The 13,015-nt window shown below is 46.7% G+C and overlaps 1 protein-coding gene across 1 annotated transcript in view; it reads left to right on the forward strand.

Annotated features, from left to right (window-relative positions):
* Nucleotides 1-13,015, forward strand: part of LOC124044432 (protein ITPRID2-like) — a 66,257-nt gene that overhangs the window by 38,621 nt on the left and 14,621 nt on the right. The window contains exons 6-12 of the mRNA XM_046364070.1: nucleotides 2,236-2,278; nucleotides 2,412-2,507; nucleotides 2,872-3,080; nucleotides 5,084-5,823; nucleotides 6,415-6,475; nucleotides 10,706-11,622; nucleotides 11,684-12,919. Of these exons, the coding sequence (XP_046220026.1) occupies nucleotides 2,236-2,278; nucleotides 2,412-2,507; nucleotides 2,872-3,080; nucleotides 5,084-5,823; nucleotides 6,415-6,475; nucleotides 10,706-11,622; nucleotides 11,684-12,919 (3,302 nt within the window). The remainder of the gene's footprint in view (nucleotides 1-2,235; nucleotides 2,279-2,411; nucleotides 2,508-2,871; nucleotides 3,081-5,083; nucleotides 5,824-6,414; nucleotides 6,476-10,705; nucleotides 11,623-11,683; nucleotides 12,920-13,015) is intronic.

The following is a 13,015-nucleotide window of genomic DNA, read 5'->3' on the forward strand; positions in this document are numbered from 1 at the left end:
GGCTTTTGCCCATGGGTGACGTTGTTGCTGGTGATGTCTAGTGAGGATCTGCCTTACAACAGGCCTACAAGCCCTCAGTCCAGCCTTTCTCAGCCTATTGCGGAAAGTCTGAGCACTGATGGAGGGATTGTGCGTTCCTGGTGTAACTCCGGCAGTTGCTGTTGTTGCCATCCTGTACCTGTCCCGTAAGTGTGATGTTTGGATGTATCGATCCTGTGCAGGTGTTGTTACACGTGGTCTGCCACTGCGAGGACGATCAGTTGTCCATCCTGTCTCCCTGTAGAGCGGTCTTAGGCGTCTCACAGTACGGTCATTGCAATGTATTGCCCTGGCCTCATCTGCAGTCCTCATGCCTCCTTGCAGCATGTCTAAGGCACGTTCACGCAGATGAGCAGGGAACCTGGGAGTCTTTCTTTTGGTCCTTTTCAGAGTCAGTAGAACGGCCTCTTTAGTGTCCTAAGTTTTCAGAACTGTGACCTTAATTGCCTACTGTCTGTAAGCTGTTATTGTCTTAACGACCATTCCACAGGTGCATGTTCATTAATTGTTTATGGTTCATTGAACAAGCATGGGAAACATTGTTTAACCCTTGACAATGAAGATCTGTGAAGTTATTTAGATTTTTACAAATTATCTTTGAAAAGCATAGTCCTGAAAAAGGGAAGTTTATTTGTTGCCGAGTTAGCATCAGACCGTATGGAATGGCTTTGAGGTTTATTGTTGGTAGTGCATGGTTGGTGCTGTCAAAGCTGTGACTAAACTACATGTTTCTCATTCTTCCACTCAGCTCAACAGCTGTAGTGATGCATGCTCTCTGATGTGCTACTGTATGTTGGTCTCTTTGAGAGATGGAGTCAGTCAGATTTTGTACTCCATGGTTGCACTCCACACATTACTATTGTGTTTGTACAGACCAGAGACAGTGGGTGGTAGCTAGTGTGTTGTGTAAGGTTGGCTCCTATTAAGGTCTGCTCTGACTTGTCTCAGGTTGTGTTCCAAATGGCACCCTGTTCCCTATAAAGTGCACTACTTTTGACGAGAGACAATTTGGGTATTAGTGTGTTATTTGGGACATACCTATACATTGAAGCAAAGCAAGGGGCCCCAGTCAAACCTGAGATCAGTGTTCCATTGTGTCCATGTCATAACGCCCCATGATTAGTCAATCTTATTCAATCTCCGGCCTAGCGGATCTACAAGGTACAAGTCTCAACAGAGACTTGAGGGCCCTTCACCCTTCTGGCTCCAATCCACTCCATCAGGGAGTGGCAATGATGTGGATAGATGTATGCATATAGAAAAACATCTCCACGTATTGCTACTGTTAATGCTCACACAACAAGAGAATTAAGAGTAATTCAATGGAATCGCATGCTTTGATGATCATCCTGCTCTTAGAGGTTAAAGAACCAGTTAGGCTGATTTGTGTTTGTTCAGTTCCAGGCAGACAACTGACATTGTGTACTCTCCCATCTTTGTCTCAACCAGGACCTGGGTTCAAATACTATTTGAAGTGTTTGAAATACTTTGTTTGCTCTAGCCTGCTGGACTGCCAGATGGGAGGAGTTTACTGTTTTGGGACTATTCTATTGATCGATTACACCAAGAAAGCTCAATTAACCTCAGATAAAGAATTTCAAATGGTATTATATTTAGAATAGTATTTGAACCCAGGTCCTGGTTGAGACAGTCAGACATCCACGTATTCTTTGCGTCACTAAGGCAGCCTGGAAGAAGCCATCAGATTCAGAACAGTATTTTTTTTCCTGGCAGATGAGGCTAGTCCAGACTTCAGGAGGACCGTCTTTACTGTCTGTTTCTAAACCATCATTCTGTCATTATGTTCTTCTTTGTCTCAAAGACGAGGATTTGGTTCTGGGGATTCTCATTTCGACAGTGGCCTCTTTTGCTTATGTTATATGTGGGAAAGGGGAGGCTTCATATTTTTAGAAATGGTTGACTTGGAATCACTGCAAAAACGAACCATTCTGTGATGTTTCATATCTGTTGCCCTTGATCACAAATACTTGACAGCAGTCACCTTGATTGTATGTTTTACAGAGGTAGAAATGTTTGTTTTTTCTATATCAGTATTTTCTACAGTGTAACAAGTTAATTATGACAGATGGACTTTGAAGAGACATTTGTGAATGACTTTATACAGAGCCAGCTTACCAAAGCACAGAGCAATGTGCAATGCTCCTGTATTCATTTCTTTCTCTCTCCTCCCTGCAGCAAACCACCTTCAGCCCAACAGTGCCAAAGCAGCGACACCCTGGTAAGACCCACCTCCCCCCTTATGCTATTGGCCACTCCTCACCCCCTCAAGTTCAGTCCCAGCAGTAGTCTTACTCCCTGTGGCTGTGGTGTGAATACTGTACCGATCACTGCTTGCTCACTCTGCTCCCCAGCTATGGGATATGTGCAAAGGACAAGAGGAGCCAGTTCCTACAGAACAGGAGTATGAACTCAATAGGCTCCGGGAAGAGCAGCACCAGTGTATCCAGGTGAGTAGTAGACACTCAGATGGGCAGGCCCTGAGCCTCAGCCAAGCTCTGTGGTTGGTTTCTGCCCTTCTGGGTTTGAACTGAAGCCAGCCAAATAAGGTTTAGAGTGCTCTGGTTCATTCAGATATTACAGCACTTCATTATAAGTATGGTAACCAGAACATTTTACGTCCCAAGAAAGAGCTAAAAGCTGTTACGTTTATATCAAGTTTAATAAAATACTGCTTCTGAAGTTACTTCCCAAACCTCTTGGCTAACTATCTGTTTTATCTCAGACTTTTCATCTATGTTTCATTAATGGTTCAGCACTGCATTATTTCAACAGTCTATTTTCTATGCATTCATGCATTCACTTTGTCTCCAGTGTGTCTGAGTTGTTGGACCTATATGAAGAGGATCCAGAAGAGATCCTGTATAACCTGGGGTTTGGCCGGGAGGAGCTGGATATCGCCTCAAAGATCCCCTTGCGCTTCTTTAACAGCCCTTCTTGTGCTAAGGGCATCGATCTCAAGATGTACCTGGAAGCACAGCTACAACGCACAGAGATGGAAAAACCCAACTATGCCCTGACAAGTATGTTAACACTCTCTCGGTTTGCCTTCAACTGTCTTGCTTTGTCTTTCTATTGCTCTCTTGTTCATGCATGCATTGGCTCTCTCGCTCTCTTTCCCTTGATTTCGAACTCCCCCCCTTTCCCTTTCTAGCTGTGAAAACACTGTATGGTCTGGAAACACTGATCGTATCACTGTTCTCTGTCATAAAATCCAGACATACAGCCATGTGCTGGCATGTACATACATGCAGACCTACAGGTAATGATGAAAATAATGAGTGTCACCTGGAGTGCAGTGGGATAGGATGTGGCGGTGGGGTAGGATGTGGCGGTGGGGTAGGATGTGGGGGTAGGATGTGGCGGTGGGGTAGGATGTGGAGGTGGGGGTGGGGGAAGGATGTGGCGGTGGGGTAGGATGTGGCGGTGGGGTAGGATGTGGCGGTGGGGTAGGATGTGGCGGTGGGGTAGGATGTGGCGGGGGGGAAGGATGTGGCGGTGGGGTAGGATGTGGCGGTGGGGTAGGATGTGGCGGTGGGGTAGGATGTGGCGGTGGGGTAGGATGTGGCGGTGGGGAAGGATGTGGCGGTGGGGAAGGATGTGGCGGTGGGGAAGGATGTGGCGGTGGGGAGGATGTGGCGGTGGGGAAGGATGTGGGGGAAGGATGTGGCGGTGGGGAAGGATGTGGCGGTGGGGAAGGATGTGGCGGTGGGGAAGGATGTGGCGGTGGGGAAGGATGTGGCGGTGGGGAAGGATGTGGCGGTAGGGGGGGTAGGTTTATGATGTGGTAGTCTTTGTAGGTGGTGTAATAATGGATGACACACCGCACAATGGCTGGCCAGCCAAAGAGGAACAGGAAGGGACACAATGGCTGGCCAGCCAGAGAGGAACAGGAAGGGACACAATGGCTGGCCAGCCAGAGAGGAACAGGAAGGGACACAATGGCTGGCCAGCCAGAGAGGAACCGGAAGGGAAACAATGGCTGGCCAGCCAGAGAGGAACAGGAAGGGACACAATGGCTGGCCAGCCAGAGAGGAACAGGAAGGGACACAATGGCTGGCCAGCCAGAGAGGAACAGGAAGGGACACAATGGCTGGCCAGCCAGAGAGGAACAGGAAGGGACACAATGGCTGGCCAGCCAGAGAGGAACAGGAAGGGACACAATGGCTGGCCAGTCAAAGAGGAACAGGAAGGGACACAATGACTGGCCAGCCAAAGAGGAGCAGGAAGGGACACAATGGCTGGCCAGCCAGAGAAGAACAGAAAAGGACAGAGTGTGTGTGGAACATGGCCTGTTGTCTGTAAACTGCTGGACCGAGGCCCAGTAAGAAGTAATGTGTTGTAGCAGCTCTCGAGTCAGTTTTATCTTGATCTGGTCTAGATTAGCACATTAAAGAGAGAGATGAGACTCTCATAAATTCCTTTTGAAGTTTCACCCCTGTGTTGTTATGTGCTAATAACATTTAGATTGCATTACCCAGCAGGCTAGGCAGGGGGTTGAAGAATGCCTTGCATGGCTAAACATGGAGTTTTCTAGCTGAAGTATATGTTCATTAAAAGTAGGTAAACCTACGCCCCGGTTTGTCATTATATAAGGGACAAACATAACAACCCCTCCCAGTTAAGTTTGAGGTTTTGTCACTAACTGAAGGCCTTGCTATTTCTGTTTTGTAACAGTGTTGATTTTATGTACAGCATACTGATCATTGGAATTATGGTTGCCCTGTGAGCTGTGACAGCCTGTGCCTTTCTGTGCCTGTAAAGCTGATTTTATTGTCATGATGCAGCTTTCGCTTTCATCATCCTCCAAATGAACAGCACCCATGAGGACTGAATCTGCTGCTAAGAGAGACAAATATAAACAGGCTTTCTGGAGACTAGCTAGCAAGAGCCTTGGGTCAAAGAACTAAGGAGCTCATTGTTTCCATTTTGATTCTTAGTTTATCAAGTTTACTCCCGCTTTCTTCCCCTAAACTAGAATTTGTATTTTAATTACAGTTTCCTCTATCTTTCTTTCCCCCTAAAGGTCGTTTCCGTCAGATCGCGGTCCTGACCACAGTGGCCAACGAATTATTCCATCTCTACTCCCAGGTGTCGGGCCAGCCCGTCCAAAAGATCTGCAGCCTGGATGGGGAACCCCTTACCATCGTCACTCCTTCTCCTCTGACGAGGAACAACTCAGCCCTGAACGCAGCCAAGATCCTAAAGAAGACCATCACCAAGCATAACCTGTTGGGTGGGGCAGCAGAGGAAGTCTCTCATAGCCCCACAGCCCTGTCTACTACCACAGAGAAACAAGCAGACCAATTGAGTCCAGGTACAGGGGACAGCGCCATCACTACTGACTCCGGCCACAAGGGGGAGCTCAAGCAGAAGGCCTTCATGAAGAAGGAATCTACTTCTCCGGCGATGTTGACTGAGGACAGCCACTCTAGAGGCAGCGCTGAAGCCCCCCTGAGCATCAACGGACACCACGCTGGAGTGAATGGAGACAGTCCTAAGCTAAATGGAAATGGCCTGGCGTTGACAGGAAGTGGAGAAAATCACATTTCGTTCTCTGTCAGTGTTGTCCCTGAGGCGGCCCAGGAGGGTGACCTGAGCCTGTGCAGCGAGGCTGACCTGGAGAAAGAGCACCAGGAAATCCATCAGAAGGGCCAGAGGGCCATCCGATCAACCCCAGACGAGGAACCTAACTACAGCTTGATGCACAACGCTCACATCACCCACCACCACACGCAGGCCAAGGATTCCTTTGAGATGGAAGAGGTAGGAGGACCATACTCACACACGGGTTGAGGGGGGTTCAAATCTTGACTTAGTTGTACTGTTGCACTGCTCCCTCCAGTTTGAGAAGGAGGTAGGACCGTCCGGAGAAACAGAGTTGTGGAAAGGGGTTCAATTCTTGACTGAGTTTCACTATACTGCCCTCCCAGTTCAATATACAGTTTTGTTCTTATCTTCATCTCCTGGTTTTCACACTGGGCTGTTTTTTTTTAACCCTGGTTTTAGCTGTCCTAGCAGATATTGTGAAAAGCTAAGGTCACGAACTTGCGTCTATAAATAAGTAAGAACAGTAAGAGAACATATGGAGGACCCTGGAGACCAAGTTATTATTGTGACTCCATCTGCAGTTTGTCCCTCCTCTCTCTCCAGATCTAGCAGAATGGGGTAATAGTTACAGTAACTGGAGGGAGGGGGCTGTATGCATCAGAAGTGTGTCAGTGTAGAAGTTGCCCCAAGTGTTTTTCTGTTTGGCTTTGTTCCACCACACAATAGAAGTCACTGTGGAAGCATAATGTTCCACATACTGTAGGAATTAAGAAAGTAAAATGTACATTTTTTTATCTATCCTCTCAGGTCCAGAGTAATAAGAATGAAGCTCTACTTGGAACTTGCAGCCCCTCTAGAGCAGACAGTGGTGAGTCTGGCATTCACGTTATACACCTTATAAGACATTATAAAGGCTCATACATGCTTATAACAAGTCATAATACTTTTCAGATTGATGTAAGGTGTTACCAAACTTTCCAACGTGGATATCCACTAATATGATCAATCACTTTATTACGTTACAAAACCATATGTTCTGTTGTTGATCAGTAAAATGAGTTCACTGGCATAATCACCATCTCTCAAATAATCACTAACACTTTGTTGTCTTATACAAAGTATTTAAATACTACTGTAGTGTACTCTGATGGAATGTTCCATATTGGCCTTTTAGACAAATAGAAAATTGCTACTTAGAACAACACATGGACCTGTGACAATCCATTATAATTGAGTGACCCATCTAAAACAAAGTGCCATTTTCCTCAGGAACTTATACATGCTTTATTAGATAAAACCTTATATAACGACTCAGTGTATTTATTTTCCTACTGACCATGATACTCTATTAGAACATAGAGCCTCAGGGATGTGCTCTTCAGAGAATCACTATAACCCTAAATACATGGAGCTGAAGTTAACTAAATGGCTGACGTCTGCCCTCTGGTGGATAACCCTGTACTTTACAAAAATAAATGTGTATAATACAAGTTGTAGAGATGGGTTGGTTGTTTACAACAAAACAGACACTTGCGCCACTATGGGGCAAAACAGATGGGGTTGGCTTAGATTGTTGATAACATGTTGAAAACATGAAGTTGCAGAATGAGCACTTGTCTCAAATACATCATTAGATGTTGGTTAGGTGGTTCGCAGGCTAGCAAGTTTGAGCCATATTAGCATAGACATGACATCAGTCAAAACAAGACACGGTATCAAGAACAAGATCAAACGAGCCCCTTGTGATTCACCACATGGCCGTTTCTTGTGATTTTTGCTAGCTAGCCATCTGTCCATCCAGAACCATAACAACACACGGCCTTCAGCCCCATTGACACGTGCGCATCGTTTTCATGGCGTTGTCAGCAAACCCGTCTATTGTAGATGCAATGCAAGTGTATCATATCCCTGTGTTGCAAAGATACCAATGGAACACAGATTGTTTTTTTACTCAGTGCAATGTGTCTCGTAATTCCTATGAAAATGTTACTTATTTATTTAGTTGAAAACCCAGATTGATGGTTGATGGTCATCATGGACGTCACCAGGATCTGGCTACGGTTTTTGGTCAGGACCGAATCTTTTGCACTGCTGCAATGGTGTAAAAAAGAAATAGTGAATTGAATGCGCCACTTGTTCATAGAGCTGTGTTTAAATGAAACTCCCGAAGTTATCCAGCTGTTATGATCAGGGTTGTAGTGCTGCTGGAGCGCAGCAGAGCGACGCTCGCCACTTCTCAGAATGGTGCTGTCTAGCAATATCACTTAATGATGAATTAGTCATCTACATAACACACCGAATATTCTAGCATAATGTCAGGCTACGGTTATTCCAACAACACCATGTCATCTCGTATGACAATTTAGGATAATTGTGCTGAATTTTTTTTTTTTTCTCATGCGGAGCTGTGTTTAACTCCATCTGCTCTGAAATGTGATTAGTTCGGCTGGGTAGCCACCCGTACGTCATTCAAGAAGATCCAAATGCATATTCCCATGAAACTGGTTGGGATCAAATGGTTGGCATGCATGCAGCATGGGCGTTTCAACTGTAAAACATGAAGAATTAGGATTCACGATTGACATTAATGATGGCATTATTTACGATAAGGTAGGCTTAATTTGGTGTTTTAGATTTCTTTAAATATTAATTAACATTTTCATTTTAGCCATTTACAGTATGTGTAGGCATTGCCAATCATGCAATTTGGATGATGCATTGTATGTACAGTACCAGTCAAAAGTTTGGACACACCTACAAATTCAAGTTTTTTTCTTTATTTATTACAATTTTCTACATTGTAGAATAATAGTGAAGATATAAAAACTATGAAATAACACATATGGAATCATGTAGTAACCAAACACAAAATATATTTTAGATTCTTCAAAGTAGCCACCCTTTGCCTTGATGACAGCTTTGCATACTTTTGACATTCTCTCAACCAGCTTCACCTGGAAAGCATTTCCAACAGTCTTGAAGGACTTCCCACATATGCTAAGCATACTCTGGATCTTCCTTTCCTGTGTCGGTCCTCATTAGAGACCGTTTCATCATAACGCTTGGTGGTTTTTGCGACTGTATTTGACTAAACTTTGAAAGTTATGCAAATTTTCCATATTGACTGACCTTCATGTCTTAAAGTAATGGTGGACTGTTGTTTCTCTTTGCTTATTTGAGCTGTTCTTGCCATAATATGGACTTGGTCTTTTACCAAATAGGGCTATTCTCTGTATACAACCCCTACCTTTTCACAACACAACTGATTGTCTCAAACGCATTAAGAAGGAACAAAATGTAGTTTTGATGTCTTCACTATTATTCTACAATTTAGAAAATAGTAAAAATAAAGAAAAATCCTTGCATGAGTAGGTGTCCAAACTTTTGACTGGTCCTGTATATTCTAAAATAATTTAAACAATAGGCTTCATGTCAGTACCATCTTTCATTCAGAAATGCTGGTTTAATAATAATAATGATAATAAAAATAAAATGCAGTTCCCGTAGGCTAACTAAACAAACAACACTACACCACTGGTTATAATACATTTAAAGCAATTGACATGTGTGGTCAACTGATAATTGGGACAGCGTCATGGTGTTGTCATGATATCTCAAAGTGCTGCCCAGCCTCAAACCCCAAACAGCAAGCAATGCAGGTGTAGAAGCACGGTGCCTAGGAAAAACTCTCTAGAAAGGCCAAAACCTAGAGAGGAACCAGGCTATGAGGGGTGGCCAGTCCTCTTCTGGCTGTGCCGGGTGGAGATTATAACAGAACATGGCCAAGATGTTCAAATGTTCATAAATGACCAGCATGGTCAAATAATAATAATCACAGTAGTTGTTGAGGGTGCAACAGGTCAGCACCTCAGGAGTAAATGTCAGTTGGCTTTTCATAGCAGATCATTGAGAATATCTCTACCTCTCCTGCTTTCTCTAGAGAGTTGAAAACAGCAGGTCTTGGACAGGTAGCACGTCCGGGGAACAGGTCAGGGTTCCATAGCCGCAGGCAGAACAGTTAAAACTGGAGCAGCAGTGGCGCCAGGTGGACTGGGGACAGCAAGGAGTCATCATGCCAGGTAGTCCCTCGGTAGGCAGTCCTCTGAGAGAGAGAAATAATTAATTAATTAGGGAGAGCATACTAAAATTCACACAGGACACCGGATGAGACAGGAGAAATACTCTAGATATATCAGACTGACCCTAGCCCCTCAACACATAAACTACTGCAGCATAAATACTGGAGGCTGAGACCGGAGGGGTCAGGCAGGAGACACTGGCCCCATCCGATGGTACCCCCGGTCAGGGCCAAACAGGCAGTATATAACCCCACCCACTTTTCCAAAGCACAGCCCTCACAACACAAGAGGGATATCTTCAACCGCCAACTTAGCATTCTGAGACAAGACAGAGTATCGCCCACAAAGATCTCTGCCACAGCACAACCCAAGGGGGGGCGCCAACCCAGATAGGGAGACCACGTCAGTGACTCAACCCACTCAAGTGACCCACCCCTCCTAGGGACGGCATGGAAGAGCACCAGTAAGCCAGTTACTGACCACAATCAATTGAATTAATAATAACCGGTGTTGATTATTTGGGCTTGGCGAGAGCACAACGAATGGAAGGAAACAGCGCTGCAGATTAACTGAAATACATTTGCCAAATTATATAATTATTATCTCTATAAATAAATGACATAATTGAAAGTACTACACCAGCATAATTTAGCCACAGAGGATCAATAGCTTATTCATAAAAAATATCTGTAGCTTGTGTTTTGTCACATTTATGAGCGCATAGGCCTAGTTAGTCTACAGTCGTGAGTCCTGCAATTGGGCAACCCGCACGGTAGCAGAGAGAACAGTCTATGACTAAGGTGGCTGAAGTCTTTGGCAATTTTTAGGGCCTTCCTCTGACACTGCCTGGTAGAGATGGCAGGAAGCTTGGCCCCATTGACGTACTGGGCCATACGCACTAGCCCTGCCACTTCCAATGAGCGTCGGAGCCGGTGTAGTGTGATTCAGTCTTAGTCCTGTATTCACTTTGCCTGTTTGATCTCTCTCTCCCTCCCTCTCCCTCCCCATCTCCATTACAGAACAACAACTGAGAACAACCAGCCAGCAGTCAGACAGTAGTGGTTTTGCAGAGGGCCCCTCTACTGATGGCTCAGCTAACAATTTAAAGATGCAGGAGAGCGCTGACAGCTGTGACTGTGAGACCATGCTGATGTCCTATGCTGGGGAGGTGACCACTCCTCTAGCCCATGAACACCCTGCCTTTGAGAGGCTGCAGTTAAAGGAGGAACAGGAGGAGGAGGAGGATGTGCAGATACCCTTTGTCCTACAGAAACACCTTGAGGAGGACGGGAGGGGGAGCAAGAGCCCTATTGGGGAGGAAGAGCAGCGGCAGGAGGTGCCACAGTACACCTTCCACCAGTTACCTAAACCAGAAGATAGAGGAGTGGCCCAAGACTCGGAGCAGGACCAGCAGCATAGCACTGCTGAGGAAGCTGCTTCTTATCCTGCCTCTGAGACTCCTCTGTCAACTCCTGAGACTTGCCATACTGTTGAGGCTGATCTTGACACGGCTACAGTGCCTGGTCCTACAGAAGACCATGGCTCCATCCTGACCCCTGACTGCAGCTCCTCTGGTGCCCCAGCCAGGGAGGGTGTGACTGACAGGTTGGAGATGGATGCCAGGCTCTCCAGCCCTAGACCCAGCTGCCCCATCTTCAGTGCCTCACCCAGTGTCCACGGGGCCCTCTACAGGGCCCAGCAGAGGTCCTTGTCCCCAGGCCTCCAGGGCCCCTGCATGGAGGGGAAGGTGAGGGATCTGTTCAGGAGAAGAGTCCCCCTGACGAGGTCCCGATCCCTGCCTACCTCCCTCAGCCCCTCCTGTGCGGTCTCCTCTGTCAGGATCCAGTTTGGCCAGGGGACAGTCAGGCACTGCACTCGGACGGTCTTTTCCTACCGATACACCCCAGAAGTGGAGGAGGAGGAGGTGCAGGTGGAGGAGGAGGGAGGTGCAGGTGGAGGAGGAGGAGGAGGTGCAGGTGGAGGAGGAGGAGGTGCAGGTGGAGGAGGAGGAGGTGCAGGTGGAGGAGGTGCAGGTGGAGCTGGAGGTGGGGTCCATTGTGGAAGAGGAGGTTCCGGAGGAGGAGTTTCAGAGCAGAGGCAGCTTTTGCTCTATCTTAATTATCAACAGAGAGGCCGAGCCATCTCATGGCCCCGGGCTACAGAGAGATGGGGAGCTGAGAAAGCTTCAAGGCAGAGTTTCCCCTTCCCCCCTCGCCATCCCCCGCAACCTGACCCTCTCAACCATCTCACTGCACAGCCACAGCCCCCCTCCTGAGTGGGGAGAGAGACCTCTGGTGGAGCACCACCGTGCCTGGAGCACCTGTAGCGTACCTAACCTTACCCAACGTAACCTGGCACAGCATAACCACCCTAACCTGAACCACTTCAATAAGCCTAACCTCACTCAGCACAGCAACCCTAACTTAAACCTCACCCAGCACAGCAACCCTAACGTAAACCTCACCCAGCACAGCAACCCTAACGTAAACCTCACCCAGCACAGCAACCCTAACTTAAACCTCACCCAGCACAGCAACCCTAACTTAAACCTCACCCAGCATAGCAACCCTAACTTAAATCTCAACCAGCACAGCAACCCAGATTTCAACCTCACCCAGCACAGCAAACCTAACCTGGCACACTTCAATTACCCTAACCTCACCCAACACAGCAACCCTAACTCTACCCTCACACAACACAACCTAGCCCAACACAATAACCCCAACCTCCCACAGCACACAGTCCCCAACTTACCCCATCATATGGCCCCTAACCATCCTTACCAGAGTCCTCCTTACACTAACAACATGGGCAGCACCCTTCCACACAACTTCCCGCACAGCACACACTACCCCTTTTCCCCGTACAGCTCCCCCTATAATACCCCGCCCCATAGCGACCCTTTCAGTTCACCTTACTATAACTACCACGGTACCCCATATAGTGGGTCCTACAGCTACCTTCATAGCAACAATCATTATACTGCCCATAGCTCTTACTCTAACCCATCACACACACCTTCCAAACTGCCTCCACATATCTCTACTGCCCCCTATGGAGAACCATACAGTACTCCATTCCCTGGCCACCATCATCTGTTTCCTTACCCCCATGGAGTTGACCCTATGGGGGCAGCCCCTAATTCCCACCTTCCACCAGCCCTGTCTACCACTGAGATGCAGCTCAGACGGGTCCTTCATGACATCAGAGGAAGTGTACAGAACTTGGCTCGGGTGAGACAAAACAACTACACACTACTACTGTTAGTCGCTTTGGATAAAAATGTCTGCTAAATGGCAAATATAGTATAGTAGTACATATGTGTTCTA

This window comes from Oncorhynchus gorbuscha, linkage group LG09 (genome assembly GCF_021184085.1).
Source record: "Oncorhynchus gorbuscha isolate QuinsamMale2020 ecotype Even-year linkage group LG09, OgorEven_v1.0, whole genome shotgun sequence".
Taxonomy (NCBI): domain Eukaryota; kingdom Metazoa; phylum Chordata; class Actinopteri; order Salmoniformes; family Salmonidae; genus Oncorhynchus; species Oncorhynchus gorbuscha.